This window comes from Enoplosus armatus, chromosome 12 (genome assembly GCF_043641665.1).
Source record: "Enoplosus armatus isolate fEnoArm2 chromosome 12, fEnoArm2.hap1, whole genome shotgun sequence".
Taxonomy (NCBI): domain Eukaryota; kingdom Metazoa; phylum Chordata; class Actinopteri; order Centrarchiformes; family Enoplosidae; genus Enoplosus; species Enoplosus armatus.
The window spans coordinates 10852134-10871413 of NC_092191.1; the positions used below are offsets into that span (position 1 = coordinate 10852134).

General features: G+C 41.5%; 1 protein-coding gene across 6 annotated transcripts in view; it reads right to left on the bottom strand.

The window, feature by feature from the left end:
* Positions 1–19280, bottom strand: part of kcnma1a (potassium large conductance calcium-activated channel, subfamily M, alpha member 1a) — a 129166-nt gene that overhangs the window by 13005 nt on the left and 96881 nt on the right. For all 6 annotated transcript variants that reach the window (XM_070915985.1, XM_070915988.1, XM_070915987.1 and 3 more), the window contains 4 exons: positions 7162–7255; positions 3016–3142; positions 1437–1661; positions 656–848 (listed from right to left, as the gene is read on the bottom strand). In XM_070915985.1, coding sequence (XP_070772086.1) covers positions 656–848; positions 1437–1661; positions 3016–3142; positions 7162–7255 — 639 coding nt within the window. The remainder of the gene's footprint in view (positions 1–655; positions 849–1436; positions 1662–3015; positions 3143–7161; positions 7256–19280) is intronic.

Genomic DNA, 19280 nt, shown 5'->3' on the forward strand with positions numbered 1-19280 from the left:
GATTGCTTTGGCATGAATGTCTGTGTGTGTGTTATGCACGCGCGCACCTACATGTTTGAATGCACGTGCATGTGTCGCTGTTTTGTTGTGACTAATGAGGAGCAGCTGAATTGGCCTGCCTGGTGATTTGTACTAGCTGCTTAATGATGATGAGGCCTGATGGGATGCCAGGTTCGTGTGTTTGTCTACAAACATCAACAATCTGTTCCGGACGATCTGCCAGACACCAGATCAGGGGGAACAACATCAAATGACACAGTCATGTTGATTACATCATTAAAAAATATTATCAAGGAGGTTTAGCAGCATGTAATTACCAGGGACAAGACTGAGATCATCAGAAAATTATGTGGAGCAAACACTCTTCAAAGGCTTGATGAAGCAATCAACAGAATGTTTTGTGTGCATACTTCTTCAGGACTTACAGTAAAGTCAGTTTATAGATGCCACTTATACAAACTTGTATTTCAATTAAGAGCACTTAGCAGACTCTGTGCTTGAGAAACTCCACCCCTCCCTCCTGTGTGGCCTTTTCATTCCCCCTCAAATGTTTTCCTGTCTTCTTTTTCCATCTTTGACTACTGTCTTTCCTCCCTGCCACAACCTGTCCCCTTTGGGCAGCAGTGCACATGGAGTCTAATAGGACGCTCCTTACCTTGGGAATTAGCCTGTAAGACCCCGATGCTGTCATCAAACTGCATAGATTTGATGTTGAGTGATGCCAAGATGCATTCCTTATCCTGCAGTGAGGCATCTTCGATATTGTTCTGATTGGCTGACAGTATTACACACATGTCGCAGAGGTTGATGTTGACAGCCCTTAAATCTGCCCGACTTAATGGTGTACCCTTCAGGGTGAGGAGAACAGAGAGAAAGAGCAAGACAGAGAGAGAGAGAGAGAGAGAGAGAGAGAGAGAGAGAAAGCAAAACGCAGAGAACAGACAGACAGGGGAGAGAAAAACAAATTTAAGAAGTGAGCGGAGTGGAGCTTTGGGAAATTAGTTAACAAGTATTCTTGTTTTGAGGCGATGACATTCCACTGATCTAACTGGGCATTGGAGAATCAGAGACATGGACTAATCTAAAGGCTAGCTTGTGCTGAGGGCTGTGTTTGGGATTCTCCTCTGATCATCAGTCAAGCCAGGCCTAACAAGCTCTAAGGCAGCAAGCCACGCCATCTGTGATGGGCACTGCAGCTGCAACACACATAAACTCCATTTTGGATATGTGGGATGTGTCACTGCTCTGGATGAGGGGGGGCTGACTACGCTCTCATGGAGTGGTCATTCAATTGAGTAATGTGTGATCAAATCAAACTGACAATCCCTCTCAGGATTTCAATGTGCATGTAACTCAAAATGTCAATGTCTTGTTAGTCGAACAACAGAGGTTCTGGTTTAAATGCGTCTCCTATGGCAGTGAACTGGTGCACTCACAGGTAAGATGGAGACCTTGGGGAAGTTGTGTAACGTCTCCCACTCTCTCCGCAGGTAATCCAGCGAGCCCACAAAAACTATAGGCTTTAGCTCGTGGTAATGGAAGTTGCTGGCTCTTAAAGGCATCACCAAGTTTCGCAGCCCCACTAAAGCGGACGTGACATCCCCAAATATACAGACCACCACATGGCCGCTCAGCACTGTCATGGAGGCTTCACTCCGGGTCTGCAGGGAACAGAGGGAAGGGGGAGAAGAGCAGAGAGAAAAGGGATGAGGAGGAGTGCAGACAGAGAAGAGACGAAGAGACACATAGAGACAAACGCAGATTTACAGAATAGGAGTTAGTGCTGTTAACAGAAAACTGGTTAATGTGCATAAGGTAACACATTCTAGTTTAAACAGTGTTTAAAAATCTGTTATCAACTGTTATAAACCCATAATAAATAGTTTGTTAACCAAGTGTTCAGTTGAATTATATATTTAATCCATCATTAAAGCAATTCTACTTACAGGCCTTACAGATTACTTATACATAAACAAAAGTTTGGTTAACCACTATTCTGTTTATAAGCAGTTTATTGGATAATCAGAAATAGGAATTTTACAGAACAAAAACAGGAACAAAGCATGTGGTCTTTTTTCCAAGGACAGCTGATTCAATCAAGCTGAAAAATGCAGTTTGTAAGATTTTAGGCACATACAGTATGCATGACTAGGACCCTGTCATAAATCAGAGAGGTATAAATAAACAAAGCTCCTCTATTGTATGAAGTTCATGCTGAAAAAGAACAATGCAGTGCCCTTCTTTCAAGATCTGTCGCCTGTCACAGCAGCTTGATGTGCAATTGATTGCAAGTTTGGGTGTACGTTAAGTAAACAGAACGCTACTATGATACCAGTTGGTTTGAAACTAAAACTGCATCTTTGTTCAGACAAAAGGTAAAACTAAGAGCAACCGGGGACCACTGCTGCTAATTGGCTCATATGTTAAACTGGCTGACTGATCTGGTAGATTAAACATTTCTGCCAATTACCAATTATCTTTGTATCTAGAACATTTTTTGGTGACCCAACTCATGCAGGGAGATGTCCTTCAGCCCCCCTTAAACAAAGTGAGAACTAAAGACTAAGTTAAATCTTTCAAGAGCAACAGGGTCACTGGTGTATTGGTCAGACAAAAGCAACACATATGCTTAAATGTCAACTATATACAGTAGGTGGATGTGCCTTGTATTTTACATTTTATTTGGACAGGGTTAACCCTGCCCAAACAAATTATGCACAAACCCAAATGCTTACAAACTGCCTTGTTAAAACACCTGAACAAACCCATGCGTGGAGTGTTGAAATGCTGTTCACAGATCCTTGGTGGATATATTTAAAAAACAAACAATAAACTCACCTTGAAACAACAGAGAGGCAGTGAGAGAAATTTCAATACATATTAGTATGTGATTGTGTTACTACAATATTGAGGGGAAACTTTTCCTCCTGAACATACTTACTTTAACTTGTGTTTTTTTTGCATATTCTATTCTATTTGAAAGGATTGCAGTTACACGGTTCTCGCCCCACTCACCAGGATGACCTTTTCGATGTCCTTTGATGGGCACCAATGAAACATCCCTGTCGAGTCATACCTCTTCACGTTCATGTCCATGCTCTCGATTTGCTCATTCCCAGGAATTAGAAGGGGGTCGTGTCGACTGAGAAACAGAACAACATATTTATGTCAGACCATTTCATGAAATGACTGCGGCCTTGTGGATGAAGTGGTAACAAAGACCACCTGGGGTTCTTGAGATCTACAATGTCAATTCAGACAACATCCATCCCATTCTCAGTGTTCAACTTTCTACTCCACTGCATACTAGTAGGTCCCATATTACCCAAGTACCATATCATTCCTCCATTCCTTCTTGTCCTTGATGTCAAGTCATCAGAAAACTCAAAGACCCTGGTGCTCGCAGTGGTGCAGAGAACAGCAAGAATTGAGTGCTACTGACTGAATGGCATGACAACACAAGGCCAATTACCAGCTTTTACCCTCTCTTCCAGTTCCTGACGCCATGCGGCGCAAATAGTAAAAGCTCCAACAGGCTCACACTTTAAATATTTCAGGAATTTGCCCAATCACATTTTGCTTTCCCAACTGATGGCCATTAATGTTTCAACAGCATGTCACAACCAAACAGGCTAATCCACAGCAGTTGGCTGCTGAGTTTTATCCGGTGTAACACTGACCATGAAAGGGCTCCTATCAGTCCTGTTATACCGCCTCTCTTGTTCTTCCACTTATCCTACAAGACGTGCTCTCACAGTTCCTCTAGAGGAAAATTTAGGAGCAGAAAATTTCCAATCCAAAACACTGAGTCAGGACAAAATGCCAAAAATTAGTGCTGTTCCTCAATAAACATTGCTTGTCTAACGGCAATGTAAATGTAATCTATTTACAATTCATCCCAAACAATGAAATCCTTGGTTAAAACAGCACTATACAGACCCAAACAGGGAACTGCAGAGAGACAGACATTTGAGTAATATGGGAGAAAACATCTCAAGAATTTGACATACATCTCTCTCAGTATCACTCTCTCTATCCTCTATCAACACTGTCATTCACTGACAAGGCTTTGATGTTGCATCCTCCTTCAGCCTGCATTTGGGTTGCATACCATCGCAGGAAAAGTAAAAGTTAAAAAAAGAAAAAACTGTCAATTAGCCACACTCTCTCTCCACCTCTCTTCCCTCTATCAGTTAGTGCAGGTGATAATAACACTGACAGCATTTAGTGTTTTTACACTCAGCCTGAATCTTTCATCCAGAGGCGCGTGTTGCGCCAATCAACTCCACAGAGCCCCCGTCACTTCAATCTGCTCAGCTCTGCTCGCCTCCACACAGGGGCTGACTGGCGCATGCAGGCGGGCTGCCGCTCCAGCTCTCTCTGCCAAGACAGCTATCTTTCACAGAGCTGTCAGCGGTGTGACTGGCAGCCTGTCACAGGCTCCACACACCTCCTTCTCCCTCTGCCTTCTCTCTGCCTCGGGTTGAACCTACCACAAGACTCAGGGAGAGCAGACGTGACGTCTGAGCCACAGTGCCACGCCCAAGGGATATCAGCTGCGGATGATACCGTGACACCTCCTGCGATTGGATACGTGTCGTCAGTCATGACCCGTCAGCAAGGTTTGTGGGAATGGTGTTAATGCCAACACAGCAATGCTAAGGATAGGTCAGCTAGGATGCAATCTGTGATTAAATGTCACCCTTAGTGATTTCAAAAATGCACAGATCTGAATTTCTAAATACATTTCTCAAATATGTACATGTAAGTATATCCTTTATTAGAAGTTTCCCCACCAAAAATACATTCACTAAATTGAATACATTTACAGTACATCGGATTGCAAATAAAATATTTTCCCTGGGTAAGATACAGTATTTTATCAGATGCACTTTTATATAGGACAAATATTTCCCTTACAGCATGTCTCACTCCAGTGTCTCACCCCCTCTCTTTCTTCCTTCCTCCCTCAGTATATATTTCAAACAGAGTTGAGTTATTCCAGTGTATCACTCTGCAGTCACAAGCTGGGGATGGGCGTGCTCCCCCAATCCCTCTCTGCCAGACTACGAAGGCAGCCTCTTGCTTTGAAAATTTTCCCCATCATGCAAACTGACAAAGGCATGCTTTTCAAAAGCCCACAGCCAATCTGTTGATCATTATTTATTTACAAAGGCCTTCAGGCTGCAAGTCCTGTAAAAACCATACTTGATACGTATGCTCGCTCTCTTGCTAGCTCTCTACTGTGTTTTCCCCCTCCTTGCTTGTAGAATAAAGTATCCCTAAGGCTACCTCAAACAATCACTTTTCATTGTGCATAAAATCCACCTTGTAAAGCACAACTGTTTAATATATATGGTGTTATATGTTGACGGGGGCAGCTGTGAAGGGGGGGCTGTGGACTGTGATGGGTAATTTGATGTTTTGCTGAGGGCTAAGACTTGGAAAAAAAATCTACACCTATAACAGAGGACCTGTCATCCCAGTACCCAAGAGCCAGCAGAAAACAGAAGCACCCTAAAGCAGAGAAAACTTTGACACCGCTTTGAAGCATTTTCAAAACTGAGTAAATAACTTGCAAGAATTATTATCACTGCGAGATCAAAGCAAAGATGCATATATTACATGGCAAACAGGGACCATCTTCTAAGCAAAAAAGGAAGAGAAGAAAAGGTTTTGTGCTTTAAGTTAGGCAAACTAAACAGCCCTTTAAACAAGCAGTTATCTGGAAATGTGCCAATGTCTAGTTGTTTCTGTAGCAGTTTTCTCCCTCTGAGCGAGGGCATCTAAAATGATGCTCTGTTGCATACTAGACTGAAGGGTATGACTCTGTGTTGGGCAAATGGTTCGGCAAGTGTGAAGGCTTATTAAGTGCTGGTTTTGTGGAGAACTGAGGGGGAGGCCGACAAGTATGCTGGACAAAATCTCATAGGCATGCCAGTGCAGTGGGAGGAATCGTGCCTAAGGGAAGCTAGCAGGACCAACATACAAAGAACTCCACTACAACGTAAGGAAAACACACTACGGTGCAATAATAACCAAAAACAATTTATACCAAGGACCAATGGAGATCAAAAAGTTAAAGTGAAACCTATTTTATATTATATTTTATCTTGTATATTACACTTATTTACAGAAATTAAACAATTCTGTGCATATAATGGAATTTTAGTTTTTGTTTTTAGGGATTTAAATTCAATACAGAAAATATATATTTGGAGTTATTTATTTTCCCACACATATTCAGATACAGGAGTTTCTTCAGCGGTGCAACTTTAAGGCGTAAATACTAACAGTGACAAACCACACAGCTCTCCCTTTAGATTTTCCTATTGTAAAGTCATAAAGATGATGGCCATAACACTTCCTCTCATTAAGAGCAGGGCAGCGTAGCTATGAGCGTTCCTGTCCTGTTAGATCTTCCCCACCATGCCTTTATCCTGCCGTCCCAATCCGCACAGCTTGGCCTCCCTGCATTTTCCCCGCTGCCGTGTTGCTAACCCCGCCTCGCAGCCGGAGGAGCACAAAAACCTACCCCTTTTATCTTTCAAAATCAATTAACAGCAATTTAATTCCACAGGACAGGATAAAAGGAAGGTAATATTTGAATTCATATTTGATTGTGATGATACATCTCACATATGGCCTTAAGTACCAGAAACAGTACTCACAGGGGTTCCCACAATAGAGGAGTAGCCTGGGGGCAAAGTAACCATGCAGGTCCCTCTGATTGGTTGCTGGTGTCATTAGTGCCAGCATTGTTTAAGGAGCACATGTGGACCAGACCGGAGGAGGTGACAGCTGGGACTTTAAAGCCAGAGGAGTTTTCAAACGGCTCCTCACAGCCGCTTTTCATGACAGAAATATTATTTCAGCTCTGTCATTAACAGCTGACAGCATGCCATCCTAAACAGCCAGAGCCTAACAGGGCACTTCTCCTCTCTCTTTCTCTCACGGAGTTTCTTACCTCCTTCCTCTGCCACCTCTAATTTGCCCCCTCCCATCCATCCAAACTCCCACCATCTCACCATAGCAGCATCCGCCTCTGAAGTATCTCTCACATACATATCCCTCCATCCTCCCTCCCTTCTTCCTCATATCTGACTTCCTCTCACTCCCTGCTTGAAGGCTGGAAAGGAGAACGAAATCAGCGTTTCTTACCTCGTCATTTTGGGCGAGCAGTTGGGCGAGTTTCGCATTCCTCCGTTGCGCTGCTTTTTTTTGGGTGAGAGAGTTGATGGATGCTCGTCTTCGACTGCAAACACATGCACAGAATGTCAGAATAGAGACAGATGGTTGGGAATGTGTGCTGGACCTGACATGAAAAAAAAATAGCCAACAATCAATCAATCATTGCAAACAGAAAACTGAACAGAAGAGAAGGAAAATTAATAATTCAGTGTCAAATTGAGAATATTTTGAGAAATCATTAGTAACAGACAGTGGTAAATCTGAGAAAGGCAGGAGAAAACCACGGAAAAAAAAATAATTTACGACCTGAAAATGTTACGGAAGGCTCACGTCCCAAAACCCCCATATTTTGGCTCATCTAAGGGTGCACTTTTACAGGGCCTTCAGTAATACACTACTGCATCTGTTCGGTACACCTGCTAAATTGTGCAGGTGGTTGGACCTCTAGCAGTCTGCATCAGAGTGACCATGCTTACCTACACCATTAATTGCTATGTGATGGTACAGACTGTCATTGTCAGTGGGGCACGGGCAGAAGCAATGACAATGAGATAAATATAGGTTATGGAGATGGATCTTGAGTGGGTAGTTCATTTGTATTTTTAACCCCACCCCATCATTGCAGTTCTATCTACATCTAGAGGTCTACCTCCATGCCAAGAGAGCACTAAGCACTCAATACACATCATGAAGGACAAGGCGAAAGCAGCTAGTAAATACACATCATCCTCCAGTGGAAGAAGGCCAGGGCTAGTCTTAAAAGTTTAAATGAAAAATAAATTATTTATGTAAGATTAAATAGTCCACTTTGTGTTTTTAAGATTATTTTGATCAGATTTAAGTCCAGCTTCCTGACAACTAAGCTTTTCTGTGTTGAAAAGTAGGGGGAAAAAAAACACTCATTACACAACATTTTTTTTAAACTTTGCTTGAGTCCCAGTCAGACAGAGAGGGCGAGAAAGAGCCGCCAGAGTGAGGCCAGGCCCGGTCGTCTGAAGATTTCCGTCAAGCTAACAGTGGTCTGATCTTCACTACTGTCTGTGAGTTTCAAGAGCTTTCAGACAGGCACCCAGATACTCTTATCCACTCTGCACTCTCCCAGCGCAAATGCCGAGTGCACCGTCACTTCAAACCCGTATTAGTCCTTTGGTTAGGAATCAATAACACAGCATGATATTAGTTCAAATCAATGTGCACGGTGCAAGCTGTGACTATTCCAAGCATGTGGAAATTCATTATTGTCTGAGCACCCATCCTAGGCTGTCACCTAATTCTGCTAATAAAAGATAAGAAATATGACTTTGCCTTCTAATAAAATGTCATTCTCTGACATTTCCTTTATGCAATTGGGCATTCGGAATAGCTAATATCACAAGCACTTTCCACTTTACAAATAATTCTCTCTCTAATGTACTTTGAAAATACCACATCACAAAATATGCATTCCTTGCCATATTGTTTGGCAGACTCCTCCTGGTATAAACTTAATTTGTTAACAGTAAAAGCATAACACTTACACCCACAACAATAAAATTAAATGCTTTCCAGCCACTGGGTAATAAAGGCTTTCACAGTAAACGATTAAAATTTCTATCCCAGTTCCCAAAGGTCAGTATCCAGAGCTCACAACTCCTGGAACATTTCTGAGGATATATACTGATTAGAAACTTTTGTGTCAATTCTATATTAGCATGTTTTAGCAGTACTAAATTTGGAAGCCCACCGTCCCCCCCCCCCACCCTAATGTAGACAGTAGCAGCCACTGCACTAGCAGGCAAATCCGTGCAGCAAAGCAGCAGGAGCAACAATAGCAGCAGCTCCAGCAGAGTGAACCGTCATGCAGCAAACAAGACAAAATGAAGGGACGGGACAGGCGGGGTTACTGGCTGATGCATCCCGCTAAGGGGGCAACCTACAGTGCCTACTGTGACTGAGCAGCATGGCATTACTGGGGTGGTAGCGGTATTTCACCGGCAGACTGCGGGCCCGGTTCAGCCGACTCTCAGCCAGGGATCTGCCCATCACGTCTCCTGGACCTGAGATACTGAGGCGCAGTTTCGAGGGGTCAGCCCCAGGCCCCAGCCCCATGGGGAGCAGACTTCCTTTACGGTTATTAACAAGGGGGATGTTGATTGTGCCCGGGTTGACCAGGGGGTCCTGGTTGGGGTGCAGGGTGTTGGGAAGGAACGCATTTGAGGTGATGGAGGTGGAGGTGCAGCCGGTGGTTTTAACCGATTGGTTTTGAAAAGAAGGTCTAACTTCATCCATTACTGTCAAACAATGGAGAATAAAAAGTGTGAGAAAGCCTGTATTAATGCTTATGAATTAGTTAGTAAATAAAGTACAGTGTTAAACTGTAGAAAATTAACTAGTGTTGTTTCTTTTTGCCATATTTATTTTAAATTATTATTATATAACTGTTTTATCAGAGATAAATCTCTTAAAACTAAATTCATCATTTTACTGTAGGACGTTAATAAGCTTATGAGGAAATAAGAAAGATATACACTAACTTGAAATAAATGTGACAATTCATTACCTATATAAGGATCAAACAATTGTTTCTGTGAAAAATATTGCAATTTTTCTCTTTTCAGTTTTCAGTGATTTCAGAAATCCATGCCATAAAAGCAGGAATCATTTATCATTTTTCTACAACTGGTGTTGAAACTTGATTCTTATTCAACATCTCTTATCTGCTCGGTGCACGCTCCAACTGGAGCGTTCACAGCGACATTTACTTTGCATTTGTGACAAACATGAATTAATAAGAAGTCTCTTGGTTTTATTTCTCTGTTGCGCTACACTTTCTGGTAGAACAAAGCAGGGACACGGCTTGGCTAAAGCCAGTCAAATCCAATAAGATATTGTGTCACTTTGAGCATAATGTGCAGCACGGTACTTTCATTCCAACACATATAAAACTATAACTAATAATTTATAATATTACTTATTCAAAAACTTTTATCATTAAACATTTAAAGGATTCATTTTGGATTATGTATAGAAATGTGGTTTGCAGTCATTCTATTCTCAAACAGAACATTCACATGATGTTTTTTTTTTTTACTGACTATTACTTTGACAGCAATCAGAGTATGAACCTGAATGTGAGAAATGCACGTACACCTGATGTTTACCCAGCCATCCCACCACACACACACACACACACACACACACACACACACACACACACACACACACACACACACACACACACACACACACACACACACACACACACACACGCACACTATAGGACTGAGGCTGCAGAGTCAACCCGTATGTATGTATTGAAGGGGCTGGAAAGTTGAATGGGAGAGGCGGAGTCCTTTTCCTCTCTTTGGTAGAAGGGTGGTTGGTTGGTTGGTTGTTTGGAGGAGAGAGCATGCTTGGGTGGCCCCGGGCGATAAACAGACGTTTATCCTGGCCGTCAGCTGCCTCCTTGATTTACGGGGCGCCACCGATAGCTCCTGGATTCATCTGGCCCTTGTCAAACACGTGCAGCGTTAGAGAGCGCTCACCCGCCCTGGCAGGTCCACTGTGCATCCTGAACAACCCAGACGGCAACTGTCCCATCCTGAAATGCTAATCACATGACGGTACTGTCCTGCATGCAAGCGCTATCAGATCGCCGTGACCCAATGTAAACTGGATGATGAGGCAGAGGAATAACAACTAAAAATGTTTACTTTTGTATGTGAGCTAAGCTGGCTTTGCCTTTACAGGGTTTGCTGCATGAGCAAGCTTTGTTCTTCATCTGCATTGCAACTGCATGAAAAAGCTTTTTATGCCATGCACTGTTGTTTTGCTACTGTTAAATATAAGAACAAAACTGGTATTTTGATTGCTGCAATTCCTTGTAGTTCTGCTAAGAGGCAGCCACTATTTCAAAGAGGAAAACAAAACAAATGTCTTCAATATCCATACGCTTGATAAGAAAAAATACAATATACATATAAAATGTTAGAGGTGACAAATAGCATTTCAAAACTAAAATTTATTCTTAACCAGTAGAGTAAAAAGTAATGCATTTAACAATTATTTACCAAAGATTTACCTAAATTGCAATCAGCTTTGAATCGAACACCAGCCTCTTTTTGACTTCCACTGTTCCCTGGTGTTGTAGCGCCATCTGCTGCTACAGGCAGCACAATACAAAAAGAATATTTCATGGAACTACATGGTATTATCAAACACAAAATAATGTCTTTCTTTTCAGTTGCTATTAATACCAGGAACTCATTACTTTAATTTCCCGTCAACAGGTGTTGAAATGGTTAAATGATAGTTAAGTTAGCTGAGTTGAACAACTTAACAAACTTAACACTGGTTAAACTGTAAGTTTACTTTGTCTCTGTATAAGACACAAGACAACATCAGTATATTCTAAAGGAATAAGGGACAAGGAAGCAAATATAAAGCAAAGCATCAGTACTAATTATGTTACATGACATAGTGAGGGGTCTACAAGTCTAAACACAGAGCTGGAGCAGAATGGAGAAGGACAGAGAAACACACTTACGTGATCTGACATATCCATTATACTTATATTTGGCTGAGGAGAATGCAAAGACAAGTGGCAGGTCACACAGAGGGAGAAATGATGTAATGAAACAGGCACATTAGGAAATAGAGACATCAACATAAGAGCGGTGGATGGAAATTAGATCAAATGTAACTATGATGAAGTACTATCAGTGAAAGGCATGAGGGCATTAACCAAAAATAAAAGGTATAAATATTTAAAATAAGGGAAAACCTAATGGTAGTGATGAAGTATGGCATGATGGCACAAAAAAAGACAGACAGGTGGATGAAATGAACTGTCCATTCTCAGAGTGAGCCATGCTTTCAGGAAAGTGTACTAAACCTGTAATGAGATGTAATGATTTGATTTAACTTTTCAAAAGAACTACAATTGAAGTTACACAGTTTCAGTGGTAGATTAAAACAATGTGATGTTTCTCATTTAGAAACTCATTCAATGCTTTGACTTTTTACATTTAGATTTAAATGCGATGAACATTGTGAGGTCTGTAGACAGAACAAATAAAGCCACCATGGGAAACAGAGACAACAACTACATACTTGAGTGTATGTAGGCGTCCAAAACACAGACAGCAGACACTCGCTACTCAACACAGCCACGCTAACGGAGCACAAATGTAAAGAGACTTGATCTTTACATGCAGTCCAAATCTCTTGCACAAATGGAAATTAAAAATGGGAAATATTCAAACATGGGTTCAATGCTACACTTTTAAATCTCTCGGGTTGTTCTTTAAAAATGTTGACCAAGGTCTCTACCTATGCCAATAATATTAATTATCTGGGAATTACAATTTATGACCTTGACTGAGGGGGTACTGAAGACTGGTACTGATAGAAGTGCTGGTACAGTGGGCACTTGAACTGAGCTCTGAGCTGCTGACACTCCCCACTCTTTCCCAGAGTCTCTTCCAGCAGTAAAGGTCATAGTGAGGGCCCAGGGCTGGCCTATGACACAGATCCTCAAACGGGGACCCACAGTGGCCTTGGCATCTGTCTCTAGCAATCTGCCCGCACCGCAGAGGCAGCAGACTAACTGGCTAGCATCTGGGGCGTAGCGAGGCGGCATAGGACAGAGGGTAGGAAGGGGGGTGGGCCAAGGCTGCCTGGTGGACAGGAGCTGTCAGGGCAAGTTTGGTGACGGACCAGCAGGGCTGGGAAAATGAAAATGCAAACATAATTTCCGTGTCAGGATAGATAAGGTCCCCAGCAATGAGATGCAGATGCACGCACATGCACAGACACAGATATACAAGTGCATGTTGTCACACACACAAGATACACACATGCACGCACACACACACACAGCTCAGAAGGCCACGGACTGGCTGAAAGCATCTCCTGAGCCCCGGGTCCCCAACCCTTGTCTATAGCCCAGCTTTATAGAAGCTTCAGCCTCTCCATTATATAAAAGCTGTCACGTCAGTAGCTTTTCTCACTGAAGGAAGCTGGCCGACTGTGATGATGGTCAGGCCACAAAGAAAGACCATATGTCACAAAAATACAGACCAAAAATAAATTAAAAATTATCTCAACTGCTCAGAGTAAGTTCTGAGGTAGTATTTTAAAACTTCAATTGTTAAAGACAAGAATCAGTATGCACAATCACACACACTATATTTTGTACCAGACTCTATCTGAACTATATGAACTATATTTTTAACTACTCACAAGTAGTAGAAACTGCTCGACTTTGCTCTCTTCTGTCCGGTTTTTCCACCTCTTTATCCACAAAGGCTTTCCCCTCTAATTCAAGCTCATGTCTCTCATCTTATTTTCACTCCAATAATTCATTGCCTGACCAAACTGGAGAGTTTGTATATGTATGATCTCTAGTGACGGAAGCCTGCATTAATTTAGTTAGCTAATTTGTATAGTATTTTTTCTATGTGCACAAAGGTTTATCTTTTTCACCAAACATCACATTACGCACTAAGCCCCTTGAATGAGTGCATATTAAAATGGCTATTAATTAAATACTGTATCATTAAAGTCCATAAAGCAATACAGAGGTTTATGTTAACGTCACCATTAATGAGGTGTCTGCCTTGCACTGTGTATTTGTGTGGTCTGAATGTGACTTTCATCAGAACACGGGGTGCATTAAATGAAAGAGTGCTATCCAAGGAATCAATTATCCAAGTACTCGGCCTAGAAAAATCTGGTTCAGATGTACAAGAGCATGAAGTCATCATGGATAAAGATGTCTTATCCTCTCAGTCTGGTGGAAAAAAGACGGGAAATGGGGAGAGGAAATCCAACAATCCCTGACTGACAAAGCCCAATGCACTCTTTCACTAAACTCACTTTGTTCAGACAAAGTCAGAGTTAAAAAGGGAAAGAAATCTAAGACAGAGGAGGCTTTCCTGAAATCCTACAGGGGGTTGAGGGAGAAGTGAGATCAGTAACCATGTAATGGCCAGTAATTGGTACCGAGGGATATCAGCGCAGGCCGAACTACAAGAGGCCAAGCCAAACTCATCATGGCATGTTTGACACTAATCTAGGCTGAGTCGGCAGACGGTGGGAGAATGTTGAGAAGGAAATCAGATCTGTATGTCTGAACCCAAGGCTTTGATAGCTAGTCCTACTGCTGCCATGTCTAATTGACAGACAATTTAGTATTTCCCATCCACTCAGAAGGAAAATTGAAAGGAGCGGGATCTTCCAGGAGCTTTCGTCCTCCTACCTTTTCTTTATAAAGCCAACATCACTATTTTGTGTTTTTTTCTGCTTTCCTCTTCGTTCTTTTTCCTTATCTATTTCCTTGTCCTCTTTCCTGCCATACGAAACCTCTCCCTCCCCCTTTTTTATTGTTCTTCCCTTCCTCTTAATTCTCCTCCCTTCTCCCAGTGTACGTGTCATAGATTGTTAAAGATGGCAGTAGAGATACATTACTTAAGACGTTTTCAAAGAATTGCGATCTGATCTGCTGAGCAGCACATTTTATTAAAATAATGTACAATTTGAGACTTTCTGTTAATTGTGAGAAAAACTATGTGTTATTCTTTATTAATTGCATTTCAGTTGCTTGAGATATTAATAGTTACTTTCCTGAACTAGTGTCACCGATAAAAGCATGGTTTAATATCTGTGCACTGCTCCTCATTTATCAGGCTTGGCAAGTAAGAAATCCAACCAATTTCAGATGTGATTTTCTCTTATCTTGGGGACTAAAGTGAAACTAAAAACTTTGCACAGTTACTCAGTAAGGTTAAGGCAAGGGTAAAAAATAAAAGGGAAACAAAGTCAAAGCTGCTTTAACTGAAAAGCATACGAACTGAAAACAGTGTTAACTCAGGGCCTTCAAAGTGAAGATATAAGACATAATTTAACATTATCATTAAATTGAAGCATAAAACCAATAAAATAATACGTTTCATTTTTGTATATACACACATCTTACCTTAAACAGTTCAAAACACATCAAATCCAATATTGATATTATCACACAACTGCATGACTGATGCAGCATGCGGTAGCCACATGTCTAACACCTACAGTACTGTACAGTACAGCAGCACCACAGAGCCACCAACACCACTTACCCACCACACATATTACGCTCAGGAAATAAAACTAATAATGTCAAATGAAAATGATAAATGACTAAAGAAAATACTGATGAAACTATGAATAAAAGAAAATGAGGAGAAAAATGATAGATAGATAGATAGATAGATAGATAGATAGATAGACAGACAGATAGACAGACAGACAGATAGATAGATAGATAGATAGATAGACAGATAGACAGATAGACAGATAGATAGATAGATAGAAGTAAAAACTGTTCATAAACAAAAGTAAATTCACGTAAGCCACAACTACACGAACTATGGAGTCACAGTAAACAGATCACACCACTTAGATGACATTACGGACACGGACACATACACGTACGGTACCTCTGCATGGTACAATACACGGAGCACACACCACAGACATGTAACAGCATGTGTTGGGCGGTGTAACTTACAGGCACGTAAAGTGGTTGCGCAATCATGAACAGAGACAGAGGAAAGTGGGTAGGCCCTCTGAAGGGTGTCCATGTTACTATGTACACTGCCTGACATGCAAGAGCAGTCTTGCTCTGAACGGCCGCAATCAAAACAACATGCCAGTTTCATTCGTTTGTAGACGGACATCTTGGCTACAGTCATGTTTTGGGATGAGAGGAGAGGAAAAGCAGCAGGTTAATGGCAAAAGGAGAAATAGTCATCCAGGGGAAGTCGGAAGGTAACTTCATCAGAAAGTGCAAGCCTTAGCCACCTGCTCCCACAGACTTGAGCCCCAGATTAAATAAACGCACTCTAAGTGCCGAGATTTAAAAATCCTTACTTAAATCCTTAAATCATTACTTTTGCCTCTAGAAGTCGTCCAATTAATTTCTTTTTTAAATTTCTTGTCTGAGAAAGTAAAATTTGGGAACATTACAATATAACAATATTAATAATAGTTATTAATAATATAAGAATAATATGCCAGCGCATTATTTCTCGTCTCGAGAGGTCAAGCTGTGTGCTAAGGCTGTAACAGGTCAAAAGGCAAAACTATAACAGTGGGAAAGAGGGGTGAGGAGAAAGGGGAGAGTGAGGGAGGCATTCAGGGAAGAAAGGCATGAGCAATGTCTTCAGCAGCAAACCTCATACAATGTTTCATACATTTGTACATCCTCTATCCATTTGGCTAAAGGAGTGGATCACGTACCTGTATCCCATCATGCAGCTGTAGTGGCTCTGTCCAAGGCATCACACTATTCTACTGGCTAGACCGGCCAATTCATGCTACTGTATATTCTAACCTGCAGTTCCACTGCTCCACTCCCCAGGGGAAGCTTCACTCTAATATGCATGTGTGCATAAGTGGTGTGTCTAGTTAAAGGATGTACATGTTTGTAATTTTTTCTGTGAGGAAAGAGGAAATGACATTCTTCCTTTTACAGATGAAAATTTGAATATATAAGTAATAAAATGCACCACTGCTCTGTTCATTACACTCTAGGATTTTACTAATACAGCCTAACGTGGTTTGGTATGACCAGTAGCTTTTGGTGGCTAATGTTAGCAAACGTTCCTTATGCTACTGTTACCATTATCCTGTAGTAGTCAGTTGCTTAATACATCTAATTATAAAGTTCTGTTTAAGGTTTGTTTGTACCAGAAACAGTGTTAATTTTAATGATGCTCACATTTATGGGGTGAAAAATACTGACTGGGCCATTACATGTACTTATATCCTTTTCAATTGTCTAAACACAATAAAACAAAATTAGGGGAAAATGTATTTCAGCAAAGCAGAAAAAAGTATTTCATTGATGTTTCTTTTCAATTATCGACCTTGTGAAGAATTGGCAATTTGGAGACTATGTGCTCTTGTTCAGGTAAGACTGGATGTGAAAGTAGTATTACACAACAATAAACTCCTTAAGCACTAGTCAGCCTGCAGCCAAATTACTGTAAGGAGGCAGTTTCTGTCTATGTGGTGTGTGGTGTGTGTGTGTGTGTGTGTGTGTGTGTGTGTGTGTGTGTGAAGCTCTGAACCCCGAGGGAAGCAGGAGTGAAAGTCCCCAGAGTAGCACATCTAGATTGCTGTGACTCTGGGCAGAAACAGTCCCTGGTCCCCATTCCCTCATTGCCAAGGTGCAAACAGACAGCAGGCTAATACTGTCTGGCACCTTTACACAGACACTTTGAGCATCTTTGACTCTGAGTCACATCGGAAAAAATAAGATCTTGAATGAAGTAATGTGTTTCAGCTTCTGGCCAAGGAAAGAATGGGAAACGCAGATCATAACCAATGGGATGAAGGCATCAGGGACTGTTGTATCCTGCGGCATGCACATGTGCCTTATGAGCATGTAATAAGCATGCACAAAAAATGTAGTTTAGGTATCAGCAACAAGGGGGGGTACAGAGATAACTGTTCACGATATTGAAACAGTTTTGGGGGCATGGCAGACAAGTGCAGCGAGGCTATCACTTCATGCTGAAATTTCTGTACTTCAGAGTTTTCGCCTGGGCATTCGGACCACAGTATATGTATGTTAGGATGTAGATTATTGACACATGGAAGGGGAGTAATGGAAAACACAAGACACACACACACACACACACACACACACATATACACACACACACACACTGACAATGACTTTGACTTCTGACTTCACAAATACCCAGATTCCGGCCTACAGCTATAAGGTGTCCATTTCAGGGCAATCCTAATTGAAGATTCAACATGACGGCTGCCCTGATAAACTGTCTGCATGGGTTTGATCAGTCACCATCTCCTATGATCCACCATGGCTCCACTACTCAAACAGAAGCTATCAGGGCACTATGTTGAATACGAAGGATGTCCCAAAGAAAGCACCATTCTGATATATCCCCGTAAAGCTTCCTCATTCAGCAAGAGTGCGAGGGAAAATGATACTGTTACAATAGCTCAAGAGTTGGACTTTTGAGCAATAACAAGCACAGTAGGTTACTGTGTAGTGGAAGCATACAAGAGTACAGAAGACAAATGCTGTTTTCCGTGGGAAAGGCAGCCCTCACCAAACCCCAAATACAACATATCATAACATAAAACACTAAGGGCTACACAGTGAGACAAACAATCTCAGGATGATGAATTTGTCAAACTGAAGGATTCAGTTTTTGTTTAAATTTATTATCCCAATACACAAAAACACACAGATTTGGTCCTTGCATTTTTGCTGAACAGGTTTCGGGGGATTGAGTTTCCTCTATAGACATCACCATTTAAATGTTGTATTATTGGACATGACTCTGGCACGGCACTGCCATCTAGTGGCAATCTAATGCTATGACACTGTGTATTGCTAGTGGACTTTTCATCCAGTGCAGTGAGTTAAAAAAAAAGAAAAAAAAGAAATGAGCCCAACGACTGACCAGATTTGAAATGAACAAGACTGGTGTGGTGACATTTCAATTCTGAGAGGAACTGATGGACTCTGAAACCACCGCCCGAGCAGGGCGAGGACTCAGAGTTTAGAAAGGGGCTGAGATCACAGAGATGTGGGGCAAAGGGGAGACCAGATTGTTTTGATTGTGTTTTGGCAGCCTAGCTCGTTAGGATTTTATAAAACTTTCCACAAGGGCATTTTCTGCTCTCTGAAAGTACAGCCACACACAAAACTTCCTTTGACAGAAAGCAGATCAATTTAAATCTCAGTGGCTCTTGTTAATTTTCTTCCCCTTGTGTTAGCTTTTCTAAACGTATGATTACTGTATGACATCTCAGATTTTTATTACATTCCCTCTGTACTTTCTTGGAGCATGACACTATAAGGAGGTTAATCATGGGTAATGACATAAGACTTGCGGCGGATTGGCTTCCAAATGCCAAATATGAGTTTGGTTTGATGATCAAATAGTGAGGAAAAACTGCACAGCTCATCGGCCACATCCGATTAAGTCACACTCTATTTAATTGTCATTTCCAACTACTAAGAGCATCAGCTGACTGAGCCAATGATGAGGACGCCTGATGCTGGTGTGAGTTTGATTTCTGCT